The sequence below is a fragment of the Spizellomyces punctatus genome (assembly GCF_000182565.1).
Source record: "Spizellomyces punctatus DAOM BR117 chromosome Unknown supercont1.13, whole genome shotgun sequence".
NCBI lineage: Eukaryota > Fungi > Chytridiomycota > Chytridiomycetes > Spizellomycetales > Spizellomycetaceae > Spizellomyces > Spizellomyces punctatus.
The window spans coordinates 239,774-256,461 of record NW_015971549.1 but is presented as its reverse complement, the minus strand read 5'-3'; the positions used below and the strand labels follow the sequence as shown (position 1 = coordinate 256,461).

The window sequence follows — 16,688 nt, the reverse complement described above, 5'->3', positions numbered from 1 at the left end:
GAAAAGTCTGGCTCACCACGAAGTACCGCTAGCTTCCCCTTCTCTAAACGCAGTCGGAAGTTGTGATGGGATATCCTGGTTGCCTTCTAAATCCAAAACTTCCAAATCTTGCAAGTTAACTAGCACATTCGGTATGCTCTGAATCTTGTTGAATGAAAGGTCCAAGTAGTGAGACGAGGAAAGATGGACGGGAGGTCCGCAGGAATGGACGTAAGGCGGTTTTCCCCACTGTAACAACAGCCAACTAGTCAGTCAAACTCTCTGTTGAAGCCCAACAGGCTGTACCTACAGCAGCAATGCAGAGAGGTTCTGCAACTTTTCAGCGTCTACCGGGATATTTCCAAGGTTTAGTCCTCGCAGGTCCAGCACGCCTGTTTTCCTGACCTCTGAGAGACGTTGACGGACGGTTCGACCGGCGCCCATCTTCTTTGTAGCTGCAAATGTCGCTTTGGTGCGGGCCGCTGGCCACTCCGAGCTTTGATGTTCTGCATCACGATCAGATGTGGAAGAAAGAATGACAGAGTGAAACGTGGGCAAGTTGTGTGAAATGACCCCCGGATATTGGCAACAAACGAAACCCCTATCGCCGATTTAATTCATTTTTGACGCATACAAGCCCTTGCTCCATCATCTTTGGAGGACAACTCTTGTTATTCGCAGAATGAAAAGGCCAAGGCAATGGGCTAGTAGTGATGCGCAAATCTCTTTTACCTGCTAGTGCCCCATCTCCATGTTATGTCCCGTAGTGTGTGGTCGTAAAAGCAAAACATCAAAACATCGGAAGTTGTGGAGGGCCAACAACGGGTAAGGCAACCTAACAAACTGAAGGACCCTAAAGTTTTTTTTTTTTTTGTTTTTCTTTTTTATTTCTTTCATTTTGGTTCTCTGGACAAAAAAAAAGAAGGTGCTCAGCATTTCGGCCATCAAGAGTGGTATGCGAGTCACAGTCTCATATTGCCAGTTGGGCACACACACAAACTGCAGAGAGGGTTTTGTGAATCGTCGATTGCTCTCTTGATCCCGCAATGCTTGGGAATGTTGAAACTAGTGCTGAGATCTCTGATATGAGACGCTCTTGTCCTATACCATGAGACGTTCAAGCTCAATCTCGTTTCTGCGGGCATAAAGTTCGAACAAAATTCAAACTTTGTATGTTTTCATCAAAGGCCAGATGATTGAGGAATGAGAAAATCTCCAGTACCATGATTTAGCAAGATGTAAGTAACATAAAATGAATTGGGCACTCGGACAACTGACCTTGCTTGTACACAATGTGGCATGCCCTAAACTGCATTGCAACGGATGGCACAAAGAGGTACCTCAAGTATAACAGTTTAACAGTGCTCAATTGATGGGCGCAGAGAAGGCCAACGAGCACTTGGAAATGGCCAAATTCAAAGCGTTTAGCATCTGTCTAAAGCTCAGAGTGTTCATCAAACAAGGCACAGGATTCAACATAAAAGCATATCATCTGCACGAAAAGAAAAGCAGATAACTCTAATAAATATGATATATGATACAGCTCCTGCTCAACTACACCTCCAGACCGGCTTCTGATCCACCATTGGGCTTATTAGTAACATCTCTCAATCCTTGTGAAAGAGGGCTCGGAGAATGGTCATCTAGCTTGCCAGTTGCAAGCACAGGCGGAAAAGAAGCATTCTCTACATCCCCATGCGCCCTCAATAGCTCTTCCAACTCTTTTACCCGTCTTTTAGCCAACACAAGCTCATCTCTTAGGCGTCCCGGATCCAAATTGCAAGATCGAGATACTTTCCTACCAGCTTCCACATGCCCAATGTTTGACAGGCTGCTGCCATTCTGTGAGCCTTTAGAGCTCATATTTCCACGTCGCTTTTTATAAAGAATCAAAATGTTGAGAACAAAGTAGTGGATGACACCCTTTGTGAGGAGGGCGAGGGTTGTAACGGCAGCAAGAAATGGATCGAGATGCCAACCGTCTCGCTGCAAGATGAGAATCTCAACGCAAACTTGGGGAATTTTGCCTGCTACAAATGCCGCAAATGTGGAAAACCTAGTCCAAGATAGTTTAAATACAATGGGTACTTGAAGTAATATACCTCCTTGCAGTACAAACCTGAGTGCAGCGAGTCCTTTGGGTGAAAACGGAGCCTAAAAGCCAAGAAATGATTCCATACTTGTCAGTGCACTTTATATCATTTGTTTTGACCACTGACAATGCTTCATATTACCTGAGTCCACTTCCAACCTCGAACTTTACTTGACAGTATTCCCAAAAGCTCAGGGTTCATCACACTCAGCATAACAACGGGAGGAAGAGCATTTACATGCTGTTCTGTCCAGCGTCGAACGCTTCCCAACCGAAACTCATGGTGTATAAAGACGCCAACGATTAGGATGTTCAACAGAAAATGACCGCCAAATCCAGTGACGGCAATCGCAAAGTAGTTCATTCTGCCCTGTTGAACGAGTAGGTTCAGGAAAACTGCATCCAAAATCTGAAAAGAGTTGATAATTTTGGTGTGAGCCAGAATGGTAGACGCATTTACGTGAAAAACAGGCATTTCCTAACCGTTTCCAATATGGATGCTACCGCCGACGGCATGATAACTGCATCGGCAGTGGGTTCCGTTCGCTTGATGTAAAAGAATAAGAATCCCGCTAGACCCATGGCGCCCGCCCATGCCCCAACCAGCGCTTTGTTTGCCACAATGAGATGGACGAGAGAGTCCTCTGCAAATTCGTCAAATGCAACAGATTATCAGGAATATGAACAACAGTGAGAGAACCTCTGCACATTAACAAACAAACATACCAAATCCCACTTTTCCGCAAATAACTCTACCATCAGCTCCCACCCGCGTTCCGGACGGACAGCCTGAACAAAGCACACCGCCAGGTTCATCCAGGTAGTCATTTGGGTCCTTGAGGCCTCCATTTTGGGATGAAAAAGTGCCAGGGGGACATGCCTGACAGGAATTACCCGTTCCGTTATGAGGAGCAAATGAACCTGGCGGGCACGGCACACATTGGTTGGCTGCAATGGCTGAATAACCAGCAGGACAGATAGTCGCTTCAATGTCGTCGCATACGTGGAATGCTGTCTATATATATAAAAAGGGGACCATGGACAAGATGAGCACACGTTTTTGCAGAGTTCAAAAAGATACGACAACATACCTCTCCAGAATTCATACAGAAATGCAACTGAGATTTTGACCAATTCTGCCCACGCACATCGTATCCCTGACTTTCAAGCGAATCTAGCGCCCATCGCATGTATGAAGAATCAGAGAGAGGATATGGACTGCTGGTATGGTGCAAGTGTCCCGTAATGTTGAGCATGTTGAGAGTGGTATTCAACAAGCCCGGATCCATGAAGCCAACGCCCAGAGGACTATTCCATGCGAGCTGTATCAGAAAAAGGTTTAACCTGAAAGTATCCAAATACGTCACACCTTGGCCATATCAAACGATTGACTTCTCTCATCATCCATTCCTGGGTTGTTAAACAAGATGTTGAGGACAACCTTATAAAGCATTTCAAAAAGCACAGCAACGTAGCATTTTTACCTGATGAGGACCATGATCGTACAACATACTCTTACAAGCTTCCTCGTTATCCCTGCAATATATCCACCCTTTCGCAGTGGCTCTCAAAAACCGTCTGGTAATGTTTTTGTTTTCCTCGTCTTCTAGCCAATCGGAGCGGACAAAGACATTGTCTTCTAGCATACCTAAAGACAAACAGTCATTAAAGTCAATCACAGCAAACAGTTTTGCAGAGTTTAACAAAAGTTTTTTCTTTTAACAAACCTGCCCCGAGAGTATTTAAATCAAAGATTTTCAATTCATCTGGTTGATACAACATCCCAGTTTGCGGGTTGCGGACTTCAAAAATCTGAGCCAACTCGTTGTCTTTATAAAAATGAGGTGTGCGTCAACCAACAAAGCCCCCACAAATCTATGCCCTTGCCATGGGGGAAACACTTACAAACCATAACGCTCACCGCATCGACGGCTGTACCGTCCGTCGCGAAAAGCTTGAAAGGCGTGAAGCTTTGAGGAACCTGTGAAATGTGATAGGCAATGGGTAAGGACGACACGGTTAGACCATCTCACTTGCTTTCGTTACAAGAAAACATATGTCGAACATACCAGATTCACATTGGTCATGTTATGTTTAGTGAATGCAGCCCTAGGTGAAACATCAAGTAAATTGACCATCCACCCACTAAACCTTTTGCACCAACCGAGTAAAAACGTTATTCACCAAAAAAAAAAAAAAAAGCATAAGAAAGAATGACTTTCTTACGTCTTATTATCCAAATCTTGAAATGTCTGGATATCAGGTCGCAACCGTGAAACGATCCTCATACCGGACCGCTGAAACTGCTGCATGATGACAGTCAGATTCGTTCCCGCGGAATGAGTCGTGGCTACCTAGATGAATATACATGTCTTAAAGTTTTGGACTAGTTGTTCTGATGTATAGGGTGATTTTCATCATACCCCACTAGTCCACGCATTTCCAAAGACGGCACGTCTAAAAAAGCAAATACGAAAAAGCTAAAGTCGAGTCTTTTAAACAAAATCATGAACACGAATCCTACCCTTCACTAACTTCCGACAATCCATCAAAAGTCGCCTCGCCCTGCCGTATTTGCACGCTAAGGCACTCTTCATCAAAATACCCCAACGAAGATGCCTAAGAAAAAAAAGAGCCAAATTCAGATTCATAAGCTCTTTTGTCTCATACGATAACCGAAACCTTTCGCATACGGCCTGAAATCCAGCAAATTGGGCCTGCCATAACCAATTAAGCTGAAGAGAAACCTTATCCTTGATAACACACGTCGCACCGACAACAGTCCATGGTATCCAAAGCGCAACTACAAAAAGCAGCGTACGAAAATCTCTCAAGACATAATGGGATTTCATCGTTTTTTTTTTTTTTTTAGTCTAACCGATAGGGCGTTGGACAAAAAAGATGGCAAGAGGGAACACACACACACATTAAATGCCCTTTCAAAAAATCATAAAAACCTGGTCCTTTAAAAGTACAGAATGTTCAATACCTGAAATATACAAAAATACTATGGTAGGAATGTTTAAATGAAAATCTTGATTTGGGTCCATTGTTCGTATGTTCAAAATAATACAAAAGTAAACAAAAAAAAGGTTGACAGGCACGGAATCAATTATATTCGCTTAACCCACATGATAAACAAACTTGCATTTTGCTGTGTGTTTGGTTGAAGATCCAATGTTTCATGGCGCCGATAACCTCCGAAAAAAGAATACTTAAGCGGAACCCAAATATCCTTTTCTTTGGGGGATAATGAGCATTTGAAAACTTAAAATAGTATCCAAAGACTGACAATGTGTAATAAAAAAAAGGTTGAATCCGAGGGGCGTTCCGTGTTCCTTTGAATTTATTTACCTGGGGGATCATTCAAAGGTTTAACAATTTGGTAAATAGATCTGAGCTTTCACCAATAGTTCCCGTCATGATGATGACCAACAGAAACTTTGGAACTATAACCCATTTTTTTTTTTCCGTCAATATATACCACATTGGTTCAAAATCAAAAGACCACGGTCGACAGTCTCCCATATCTCACAATGAAAATGTCCGATTGCATGCTCTTTTTGTGTCATTCCAAACTTTTTTTTCAAAACTGTATGCTCAAGATATATTACATCAAACCAAAACAAAAAAACCACTCATGATACATAAAAAGAAAATGTCAATCTACCACACACGCCATGCTATTGCTGGACACCCATGTGGTAAGAATCGGGGGGTAACACGACAATATCGTCCCTATCGATATCCAATCCTTCCAATAATGCATCATATGCCATTCCTTCCAAGCTCGGCGGACCACAAATAACCACCTTGCGACTCTGCTCATCAGCTCCTGCCCACACGGGTCCAACAAGCTGACGCACACTTTGTTCCGTCAGGCGTCCAAAATGGACATTGCCTACAATTGCGTGGGCGTCAACATTAAGATTTGACGAGTCGGAGACAAAATTGTGGATGTGAAGGATGTCGGGGTAGGCAAGGGCAGCGGGTTGGAGTGTTTCGCGACTGGTAATGTCGCCGAGCGTGCTGGCGCAATTGAGGAGAAGTATTCGCGATGATACGCCTGCGGGTGGAGTCATGAGCGACAATGGTAACAAACCCTCTTCTTCAGTATTTAGGTTCTAAGAGTTGCCAACGTCAATCTTGCGCAATTCCAACCAAAAAAAGAAAAAGTACAAGAACACCTACCAGCCCGGTTGCCCACCCATCCACACCATACTGCATAATTCTGACGCGGTCTCCCAATTCCAAAGCAATTTCATCCTCCATACAGGGTACGTATCTTTCACGCGCAACCAAGGTCTTGCCAACAGGTAACAAGTACTCCTTGACAAATTGCAACCCAGGTGAAATCCCAGCGCCTCCACACACTAGGACCAAAGTTTGCCAGCATCCCGCATGCAATCCTCTCAATGGCGGGTGAGGGTTGATCAAAGGCTCGGCAAATGGACCACGAACCTTAAGCTGCCGGTCGCCTGGTTTGCGCTTGTGGATATGCTGTCCCATCAATCCTTCCGGATAGACTTTGATCAACACTTCAAAGCAACTAGGACTGCCAGAGACAGGCGTATAAAACCGTGTGACAATCTGTCCTTGGATGCGATCGGCAATTTCTACGCACTGCCCCGGAAGAAAACTTGTTGGCTCATTCTCACGCAACCCTTGGAAAGGATATAACAGCGCGAATTTGACACGGTAAACTGCACGTTTGGCTGATTTGGAAGTCACTAGCTGTTTATGGACCATTGCATATCGACGGTACTCGTATGGATCAAAAGATCGTGACCCATCCGCCGAATCATAAAACTTTGATGGAACTTTTGGGCATGAAATCTCGCCGATAATGAATCCAATGAGCTTTTCAGCGGCGTATTTGCTGTGGGCATGCGTCCATCGAGCTCTTCGAACTGCCTTCCATTCATCTGCTTTGATATCCGGCGGCGGAATCCAATGTTCGCTCTCTTCTTCAGATTTTTCCTCGCTGTTCGTTCTCAAGGTTTCCACAGAAAGTTCATGGTGAACGATAGGTCCAGATGTCGTAAATGGTTTGTGCAATAAAGGATTCACTTTGATGACCGAGTCACTTTCGTCATATGCTTCATGATCCCCGTTTGGTGTACCGTTCCGTACCAATGCATTGGGAAGCACCCTAAATTCTTTCTCTTGGTCGTTTGATCTACCGCTTGTTGCTTGCAGTCCCAGGTTACCATCAAAGTCTGATTCATTAAAGAAATCAATCGTAATGTCGGTTCCATTCACAGTATCCAAAATTAGTCGGCCACCAGGGTGATGGGCGAGCCAGGGTCGGATATCATATACCCAGCGTCCATTTCCGACTACCAAATGCTCGCTGCGAAAATAATGCGCAAGTCGTTAGTGACTACATCCATCTAAATTCTGGGAAAAAATATCAGTAGCATACCCTCCAATGACGGCGTCGTCAATATCCTTCCACGTGAAACTTCTCAAGAGTGGCTGCTTTTCGAGATCTTTTGGGTCCCTTTTCATCGGCACCGGCGCAGACATGGCGGCCATGACGGGGGTTACAGTGGGAATCACAGTAAGAGTGCCGTCTTTTCCATTCTCATCGAGCTGCATAATAGGCACAGGCATTTGCGGTCCATCAGGGCGGGTTGCGCGGACCTTGAAGCGGAAGAACACCTGTAGAGGATAGAGCGAACCATGAGACCGTGGTTGTGATTTAATAGGTACAAAGGCGCTACCTACCTCGAGAGCGGCAAAGAGAGCAGCCCAAAATACCAAGACCACATAGTATACCAACCAGATACCATCCGACGGGTCTTTGTTGGGATAGATGCGCCGAAGCCCAAATCCGATATTTGCAAGTCCCAGCAAAATCATACCACGCCCGACCCAATGGTGGGCTACCCTAATGTAGTGAGAGGCATCACGCAGCTTCTCCCATCGAAGACGCTGCAAGAGAATGATAAGTAAACATGCTCGTTACCTGCTATACGAGATCTGATTAGCCTTGGCGCTCACCTGTCGATTGAATCCTCCCAATAACAACTGAATGATGACTAAAACGAGGAGGATAATCCCAATGTACGAATGCGGTGCATTGGTCGTAATCCCCATGTTTTGCGGATCGATAAGCGGAATAGCTGCCAAGAAAATGACGGCGATGCAACCAATGCTTTGAAGTAGGATGTGAACGAGCATCCACCCAGGAAGATGCCTGTATATTTTTAAATGAATAAACGTAACAGCGAAGCAGGTATGCAAACATGCACATACCTAAAATATCTGGACCAAAACACTCCAAAGGGGAAGACAACGCCCCAAATAAGGGCCATTCCTATACCATGCACACTTCGCCTGGGTGTTACATTGTCCGAGACAGTCGACTCCCCTGTTGCAAAGTTTAATCGAATCCGTTGTCGGTTCGTTTGATGAAACTGGAACCACTCGTCGTTGTTCGTGGCGACGGCCTTTTGAGGAGAATAGGCGGCTAGAATTGGCAGAGCACCTCCTTCACTGTAACTAGCTTGACCGCGACGAACCGCCCTTTGGAATTCAAGTGTCATGATGCCTCCTGTGAAACTGCTGGAAATGACTTGCACAAGGGGTGGGCGAGTCGTCATGACCTAACGACAAAAGGGTCAAAATGTGATAGAAAATGGAAGTTTGGCCTGCAACACTAACCGGTCGGACAAAACCTCCACCACTATCACGCTCCTCCAAAATGAGCGACCCATTCGACGCCGGACGAACAATCATGAATTCTGCGGTGAAATTGTTACGACATGTATCTCCGCGGAGCGTTTTCGACTGGCATCAAGAACTCACCAGCGACCGTCATGTCCTCCCCAAACGCTAGGCCACACCAGCCTTCAGAGGCGCACTCCAACAATCCGCGAATAGTTTCAGACTTTCCGCCCCGGTCGTTAATGTTCCATGACAACCGATATCTATTGTCAAGATATGACTTTGAATACGCAAATCCGTTCGGGATACCGCCATCCAGACTCGCATCATTTGTGATTTGAAATAGATTGCGTGGAAGCATTTTTTGGGCAGTCTCTTGGGGTATCTCTGGAACGTTCCGAGCGATCACATCACTAAAATGGATTGGATCACATCATAAGCACCACGCTGTGCGTACTTGCAAACACTCCATGAAATTACTTACCGGAAATACGTATGCCGAACTTCGTCCAAGTGCTCTTTAGTCAACACACCGTCATTCTCAAACCAAAATCGGTCCCCATCTCTGGTCTTTGTAAATTGATAGATCAAAATCTTTGTGAACAAGTCGCCAATATTGTTTGACGGGGAGTGATCCTCCGCAAGTCCGCCCACGATAGCATCCAATTTATTGATATCGCCTGCATACAGCGTTCGTAGGGTTGATGCAATAGCTTGGTTCTTGGTGACATCTGTAAAGTCTACTGCAGGGGCGAGACCGAGAGCTCTTCGAGCATCGTTATATAACGGCGAACCAAACTCACGGGAACGTTGAATGTCAATGGCGAATAGGTCCATCGGTCGATTGCCAAAGAGTACATTTCGGAGTTCGGGGACAACGTACAGCTTTGGAATAAGCTGGCTTCGTTTGGTCATGCCTTAGGGATTGTGGTGTGAATCCGAATTCAAGTACAGTCACAAGGGAAACACAGCGTACCAGCGAAAAATGGGAAGATGCCGTGCTGGAGCACAGGTTGGATATTGTAGAAAACGTCGACCAGATTGAATTCAGTTGGCTTGCCATCTTTGAGCATGATCTGCGTAGATGTGACTTCCATGTGCCCGTCTGTACGAAAACGGAGTTGTTAATTGTCAAACTTTAAATTAAACAGCCAACTCTGACAATCACATACAGCGAAATGCGACGGTAGAGAAAAGTGCTTCCATCGCGGGATCCAAAGCGCGGTTATAAGCCGGGTTCGTCAACAGATTTGCCCCAAACAGCACCGGAATGTATTCGTAGTACGAAATGTGTTGAATAAGCGCAATGACATGCTGGCGTCCCAGCTGAAATAATTGTTCGTCATTCGCCTTTGTTCCGTTTCGTACAAGCTCGTCCACGTAACGGTTATGCTCACGCATAAAAATAATGTACAGGCACTAGTAGTGAATTACTCTTTAGCAACCTTGGTCTTTCATGATACTGATTGCAGCCAATGTTACCTGCAACATGGGACTTGTATTCCCATTCACTAGGCCAAAGCCAAAAACGTCCAATGGGAGGCCCCCATTAATTCGAACCGTCTGCGTGCGGATGTCGTTGGTGCCGTTTACGACAAGCGGTAGTCGATCAGACCGAAGCGCCAGTTTGCCACCAGGAGCCCGGAGGCTGGCCAGCACGGCAGGATCGGTCCCGTAAATGTTGGAAGCATCCAGGAATGCTGTTGCATGGTTGATTTGGTCCGGCGGAGCGCTGTTGGTACTGTCAGTTGCACCAAACGTAAATGATTCGTTTGCGGGTGCAGGAGGCAATGGTCCATTGGCAGGTAAAGTGAAAGTCGCGTTGGTTGGTTTTGATGATCGGATGATATGCGAGAGATCTAAGAGCATACAAAAGTTCTTTCTCAAGTGTCTATACATGAATGGTTCTCCTTTTACATTACGACGTACCAGTCGCCATGAATTCTCCCCAATATGTAAACTAAACGGAACACATTGAGCATCATATTTATGGACGATATCTTTGAGATCAATCAGACCTTACCAACTCTGTAATATTTCTCGGACTCACTATCGGCGCAACCACACCCGCGAGGGCATTAGAAATGGCGCGGGCGTCCGGCAAACCCGACGTCAAAGCATTGGCATTATACCCCCCCAAGGTTCTCGCAAATGTTGAGTTGACACTTCCAAACGCCTTGTTGTCTGCATTATTGCCTGTTCCATCAATGGAGCGGAATTCTTGGGCACAGCTGAGGTATGGCAGCAAAGTGATGGCCAAAAGGAGGGCGCATGTGCACTGGGTTAGAGAAAAGAAACGCATCCTGCAACCTTATCGTGCAGTCACCCAGTTACAAACGAAAGGGAGAATGGCAAAAACAGCAGGATTTTATAGCAAGTTGCAAACTGGACGTTTTAAAAAGTGTCTATTACGGGCGGTTTTCCACCTCCATCAAATTCCCATATTCCAAAGCCCGACTCCGCGGTCTTTTTTTGGGCGAGAACGTTTGGAGCCAAAAGGGAAAAAAAAGGACGAACCACCACGGCCTTGGTCATTTTCGGGGAGAAAGATCTCTCAGCATGTGCGGCTGCGTAGCAATGTGGGCTTGGATGGGGCAGAGTCCAGGCCGACCAAAGCGAAAAAAGGAGGAAGGAAGGAGGCCAAGGGCGCGCAGGGACAAAATCCTGAGTTGGGCAATAGGATGGAACTGGCAACAAAATTTATCACACCTTCACACCTCTGAAATTCGTTGCTTTGCAAATGATCTACTTGCAAGAGGAGGAGGAGGAGGGGCCCTTCTTTTCTCTCGTCGTTCTTTCTTTTCTCAAAGCTTGTTACCAAACACATTTCCTCCTCCTCCTGCTCCCTTTTTTTTTTTTTTTCCTTTTGTCTAATTGACTAGTTGATCCCAACCAAAAGACACGGAATTTAAAGGAACTCTACATATTTTTCTTGCCAGTTTAATGCCCGTGTCTGGGCTCTGGGCTCGTTGCTTTCAAATAACATTTCAAATGCTTCCAACAACTTTATTGGAAACATGCCTTCCTTCCTGTCCTTGAAACCGTTTGCAAAGAAAAAGGACTCTGCGCGGGTCGCAGAAAACACTGATCATCAAGCACGCGTCTCCTCCTCCTCCTCGTTTGTCCAAACACATCGACCCGACTCGTTCCGCACAAATAGCGTCCCTCCAGTTTCTAGCCGCTCTTCCATTTCCTCCCGCTATTCCTCAACCTCCTCGATATCCAGCTCTGCCCGACCTCTGGCCCTCCACTTGGCTATCGCGGACAGTGAACCGCATCCTCTTATCCCAAACACATCCATAGTGTCCTTGCCACCCCTAGCGACAAAACTCAATGGCACAATTACAGTCGTCAACAACCAAAACTCTCCTTGTGCAGCATCGCGGCTCGTGGTGGTGCTGCTTAGCGGGCAGGGTATCGTAAAGGATGTCAGAACCGTGCGAGACCCAGAGAGCCCAGCAGCGGGAGATATCCATGCCAGGCCACTTGGAAGAAACGTTGCAGTCGTCTGCGCAGACTTGAAAGCCATTGCGCCGGGAAGGTAAGCTGCGTTCTCGTTTACAGTATTGTGACATTTTTGCATTTATCTCAAAACTTTTCACTAGCAAAACATTTGCCTTTTCCCTTCCCTTTCCCAAGAGTCTACCTCCCACCGTCCACATCGACGCTCCAAACCAAGAAAACAGCATTACGCACCTCCTATTTGCCTGTCTCAGAGGTTCTCAGCGTACTAGCCCAGTACTAGTAGAGTGCATGGAAGTATTTGCTAGACGACGCCACAACAGGGTTGAGCCAATCGACAAAAAGGTGGATGGTTGCGCAGATAATGGTGCGTGATGGTTCAAGACCTTGTGTGTGATAGCGTGTAAGAAAGGAATGCTGATGGCCCAACCTAGGCCCGATCAACTATGTGGCAAGGTTCCCCTCTCCGGCATATTACACGGACGACGCAATACCTGGAAATATTTCGCTGTACCCAGCCGACAGCATCGCTATTGTCAAGGTTGAAGCTACCTGGTTCGAAGTATATACATTCCGGTGAGCAAGAACCTGACACTTTGATCTTGCCTTCTGGCTTTTCTCCATGAATCATCGGTTGCTCATGTACATTTTATACAGCAAATCAGAATCCGAAGGAACATCAGTCTATCGGGAGCAACTGGGCGATACATGTTTACTTGATTACAATTCTTCTTGCAGCCCCATTGAGTTTTCATGGCCAGACACGTACGCCCAACCCTACAGGTAAACTAGCAAACACTCTGCTCTCGCTCTAAAGCCTCAGTTTAACAGCAACTCACATGTGCCTGAACAGCGACTCTGGCTCTTGCGTTGCAATCAATCACGAGATTTCATTCTCCATTACATACAGTCCCGCTTACACGCCTGCAGACGGTAGAGAAACCACCCAGACAGCGACCATCTGGCTTCCGGTCAAATTGCAGATTCCCCATTCACCTGCTGCGAGTGGAAGAAACGGTAGTAGTGACATGCATCCACAGAGAGCAATTCGAGATCGTGGATCTACGGGAGAGCACGGTGGTATGGTTGCGCCTGCAGCCGAAAAAAGGGGAAGCGGACGAAGTAGCATTTTCGGAAAGACCCGCTCCGTATCTTCTCTAGAAACCGTGATACCGACCCCACCTAAACCTGCTCAAACAGTCGAGTCCGCTCCTCCTGACCAGTCATCTCGAAAGCATACTGTGCGCCGCTTTGCTCGCCAACCAACCGCGGCGCACGCACAACCAGAACCCACTTACCGCCAAGGAAGAGCCATGTATGATTATGTGCCTGCACAGTCCGACGAACTTTGTATTTCGGAAGGAGACATTATATCAGTACTGTGAGTAGAACTACGTTCCTATCACCTAGTGCCGGAGATAGTCGCCGTGACTAGAATCTGTTATATTCACGGTTTCCTTTTTCTACTAGTGAATCTTGGCCAGACGGCTGGGGATTTGGACACTCGCTGACAACGTTAGCACAGGGGGCATTTCCGTTGGGTATTTTGGATAGTCCTGGCAGTACACCTGTGAATCCTGATGTGCTTCCTACCACTCCTACGTCCCCACAATGCACATCGCCTCTTCTTACAGATACTGTCGCCGAGGTGACTTCAGGTCTCATGGGACTCAGACTTGCTGCGTCGCCTGAACCTCATGGCATTGACCGAACAAATATGATCGACGGCTTCGAACAAGACCTCCCCCGGCCATCGCGCATCGACTCGCTTCGAGGGCCACACTGTCTTCCCAGTAATGGAGGACAGCAGCGGCAGTTGCCTGTTTCTGACAGGATTCCCGCGCGAAACACTGCTGGCGTTCCCGTTAATTCCGTCGCTAGACATCCGCACGCGCAGATTCCAAGACGCGCAGTCACAACTCCAACCTTTGGCATTTCCAGTGCTGGGGCGAATACTTACGCCGGCCCCGGAGTTCGGAGCCCGTCTACTGGATATGATCCTGGAGTATCTCCCAGGTAAGAACCAGAATCTGTTGTCGGTACTTCATTTCTTGGATGATCCAAAGTAACATTTGATTTGAACAGCCAAAGTACCTTTGTACCTACATCTCTGGCAGCGCCGCATCTTCCTCCCACTAATTTAGCAGCCCCGCATCTGCCACCTTATTCGATGAATCCGACGGCTGCCAAGTCGCTTTCGTTCTTGCCATCCTCACCTACATCCATTGCATCGGCGCCGTCGTCAATGACCGAACTTGATGCCCTGCTGGCGCAAAATATTATTTCGGGTCCAGAGTATCTGAAAATGCGTGAAAGGCTGCTAGAGCTGAAGAGGCTCGATGATTTGCTGGCGCAAAATGGTATCAGTGGGGTTGAGTATCTGGAAAGGAGGCGTCGTGTTATGGAGAATTAGCACAACCGTTTTATAGAAGACGGATCTATTGATATGTGTAATGGTCTGTCCAATGAACTGTATATTTAGATGTGAATCCGTAGTCACTATAGATTTTGGTAATGTACTCAGGCGCAATGCAATCCGTCGAGGTTTTCTATATGGTTGACCTTTAATCTGGCTTGCTGATTGCCAAAAGGATTATGGGGTTGCTTCACATCTATCAGAACCTTGCAAACGGACCCAACAGGCGCTCAAAAGGATCTTTCATATAATCACCAGAGACAGTTTTCCTACCAGTTCAAACTCTTTGATTCAATACTACATTGTCCAAAGTGCATTGCTGACTGACGCAAAAAAAAACAAAGAAAAAGAAACACCAAATCTACCGATGACTAGCTTCCTGCTTCTCCTGCCCATGATGCTGCAACCCCCCACATCCCCCAATCTTCCCAACAACTTCCTCAGCTTTCCCTTCCCTCTCCAACCACTTCCTATCCCGATTTGCGTTGTTGGCTTGTCGACTCTCCTCGCTGAGTTTATCAGCCGCTTGCAGCTCAGCTTGTGCTTGTGCTTTATCGGTATGCCCAGAGGTTTTCCAGCTTTCGCTTCCGGTAACATTACCGATAGTTTCCTATAAAGCCGACAAGTTTGTTTATATAGGCTCTAGGAAAACTGCTTGTGGTTGTGAACACTTGGCCTACCTCTACGACACCCTTTGCGTACTGAAGATGTCCATGAGTAAGAGAGGGTTCTGCGACGTTTTGGTTGGACGACATGAGAGATATTCAGTATTTGTTTTCAAGAAAAGATGGATTTCTTCCGAATCGGTTTTGACTTGTAGTAGTGATGGACGAGTGGAAAACCTCTTTCTAGTCTCGCTTTCATACAGGCGGATTCATGATGACGACCATTGTTACGTCATGACGATTATCCGCAATCCAATGGGGATGGAATCACATTCTAACGTGATTGTCGAGGTTGGAATCGTTTGGAGGTTTTCGATTTGGGCTTTTTACAATACAGGCTCTTGTCACATTTGTGGAGGAGAATTGGGGGAGTTGGCGGTAGATGGGGGGTGGGTTGTGGTAGTGGGCCCTTTTTGCCAACTGCAATTCAAAAGTCTAGACCTCCACGGGGCGAATCGAAGGAATGGTCACGCTCTACCCTGTGATCACACTCGATGGATACGAGGCGAGACAAAAAGTCAGCAAAGGGAGAAACAGATAACAAGAAGGAATTCCAGTAGTAAGAGAATTGGGTACAAGGCAATACTGTAGATTGTATCATGTATCCATTTGTCATCGGTTCCATTTCCTTTTAACTCATGTGTGGTCGCCGGGAAATTGACGGCATTTACGCCGAGATGTTGAGCTCACCAGGAACTCTAGAAAAATAGTCACTCTACAGCTCTTTTGGGCAGAAATTCTCAAATGCTCATTCACAGTTGTCATCGTCCCTCGACTATTACCGGGGCATAGTACCATCAATGTCATCACCAAGGCAAAACAGAAAACACAGCCTCTACTAGGCCTAACCCTCCTATCAACATGACAATGAACTCCCGTCAACGTCACTCCACATAATGAACAATCCGAGTTTACGTCTCGCTTATTCTGCCACTGACTTGCACCGTCCTCGGATGATCGCAAGTGCTCCCACTCATATTCACAATAATTGGACATGTTGTTGTTGTAAGGTGTGATGTTCAACGACGACTGTGTCTGAAAATTCAGCAAGATGACATTAAGATACGTAAATTGTCCATAGAGTGCAAGGCCAGTGTTGAGTGTTCTAATCTCACACTTTGCAGTTATTTCTTTACCTGAAACGGACACCATGTTGACAGCCGTTGCTACAATGGGTTTGTCCAACGAATAAAAGGATTGTCAGAGTTGTCAAGACTTTGTCCACCTCTTGACCCTTCGTGCAAGCAAAAATAGATTCGTGACAAATAGTGAATTTGAGGTCAGAAGGGGAAACTATCATTTGTCTATCAGACTTGCACAGATGATTCTTCCATACACGAATGCACAGTTGTTGCGATGAATTAGAAAATCACTAGGATAAAGCATCCTCCACTCAAATGCC

The 16,688-nt window shown here is 46.3% G+C and overlaps 4 protein-coding genes across 4 annotated transcripts; 1 reads left to right on the top strand and 3 right to left on the bottom strand.

Annotated features, from left to right (window-relative positions):
* Positions 1–1,474: 1,474 nt before the first annotated feature.
* Positions 1,475–4,933, bottom strand: SPPG_06813 (uncharacterized protein). The gene is made up of 15 exons (XM_016755010.1): positions 4,765–4,933; positions 4,596–4,690; positions 4,495–4,528; positions 4,298–4,425; positions 4,141–4,222; positions 3,977–4,052; positions 3,799–3,900; positions 3,556–3,719; positions 3,441–3,481; positions 3,163–3,379; positions 2,798–3,086; positions 2,555–2,715; positions 2,214–2,480; positions 2,099–2,133; positions 1,475–2,035 (listed from the first exon to the last, which is right to left on the bottom strand). Exons 1-15 carry the CDS (start codon positions 4,921–4,923, stop codon positions 1,534–1,536), a joined length of 2,352 nt encoding a protein of 783 aa, XP_016605858.1. The 5' UTR covers positions 4,924–4,933; the 3' UTR covers positions 1,475–1,533.
* Positions 4,934–5,618: 685 nt separating this feature from the next.
* On the bottom strand, positions 5,619–11,811 carry SPPG_06812 (uncharacterized protein). The gene is made up of 14 exons (XM_016755009.1): positions 10,767–11,811; positions 10,673–10,703; positions 10,226–10,602; positions 9,916–10,162; positions 9,720–9,848; positions 9,228–9,660; positions 8,885–9,156; positions 8,741–8,820; positions 8,333–8,682; positions 8,078–8,273; positions 7,802–8,008; positions 7,497–7,735; positions 6,263–7,424; positions 5,619–6,195 (listed from the first exon to the last, which is right to left on the bottom strand). Exons 1-14 carry the CDS (start codon positions 11,043–11,045, stop codon positions 5,755–5,757), a joined length of 4,443 nt encoding a protein of 1,480 aa, XP_016605857.1. The 5' UTR covers positions 11,046–11,811; the 3' UTR covers positions 5,619–5,754.
* SPPG_06811 (uncharacterized protein) lies at positions 11,628–14,792 on the top strand. Its single transcript, XM_016755008.1, has 7 exons — positions 11,628–12,284; positions 12,349–12,572; positions 12,640–12,781; positions 12,863–12,988; positions 13,059–13,586; positions 13,676–14,221; positions 14,291–14,792. The coding sequence occupies exons 1-7, from the start codon at positions 11,761–11,763 to the stop codon at positions 14,616–14,618; spliced, it is 2,418 nt and encodes an 805-aa protein (XP_016605856.1). The 5' UTR covers positions 11,628–11,760; the 3' UTR covers positions 14,619–14,792.
* On the bottom strand, positions 14,791–15,668 carry SPPG_06810 (uncharacterized protein). The gene is made up of 2 exons (XM_016755007.1): positions 15,302–15,668; positions 14,791–15,231 (listed from the first exon to the last, which is right to left on the bottom strand). The coding sequence occupies exons 1-2, from the start codon at positions 15,374–15,376 to the stop codon at positions 14,983–14,985; spliced, it is 324 nt and encodes a 107-aa protein (XP_016605855.1). The 5' UTR covers positions 15,377–15,668; the 3' UTR covers positions 14,791–14,982.
* Between the last annotated feature and the right edge of the window lie 1,020 nt (positions 15,669–16,688).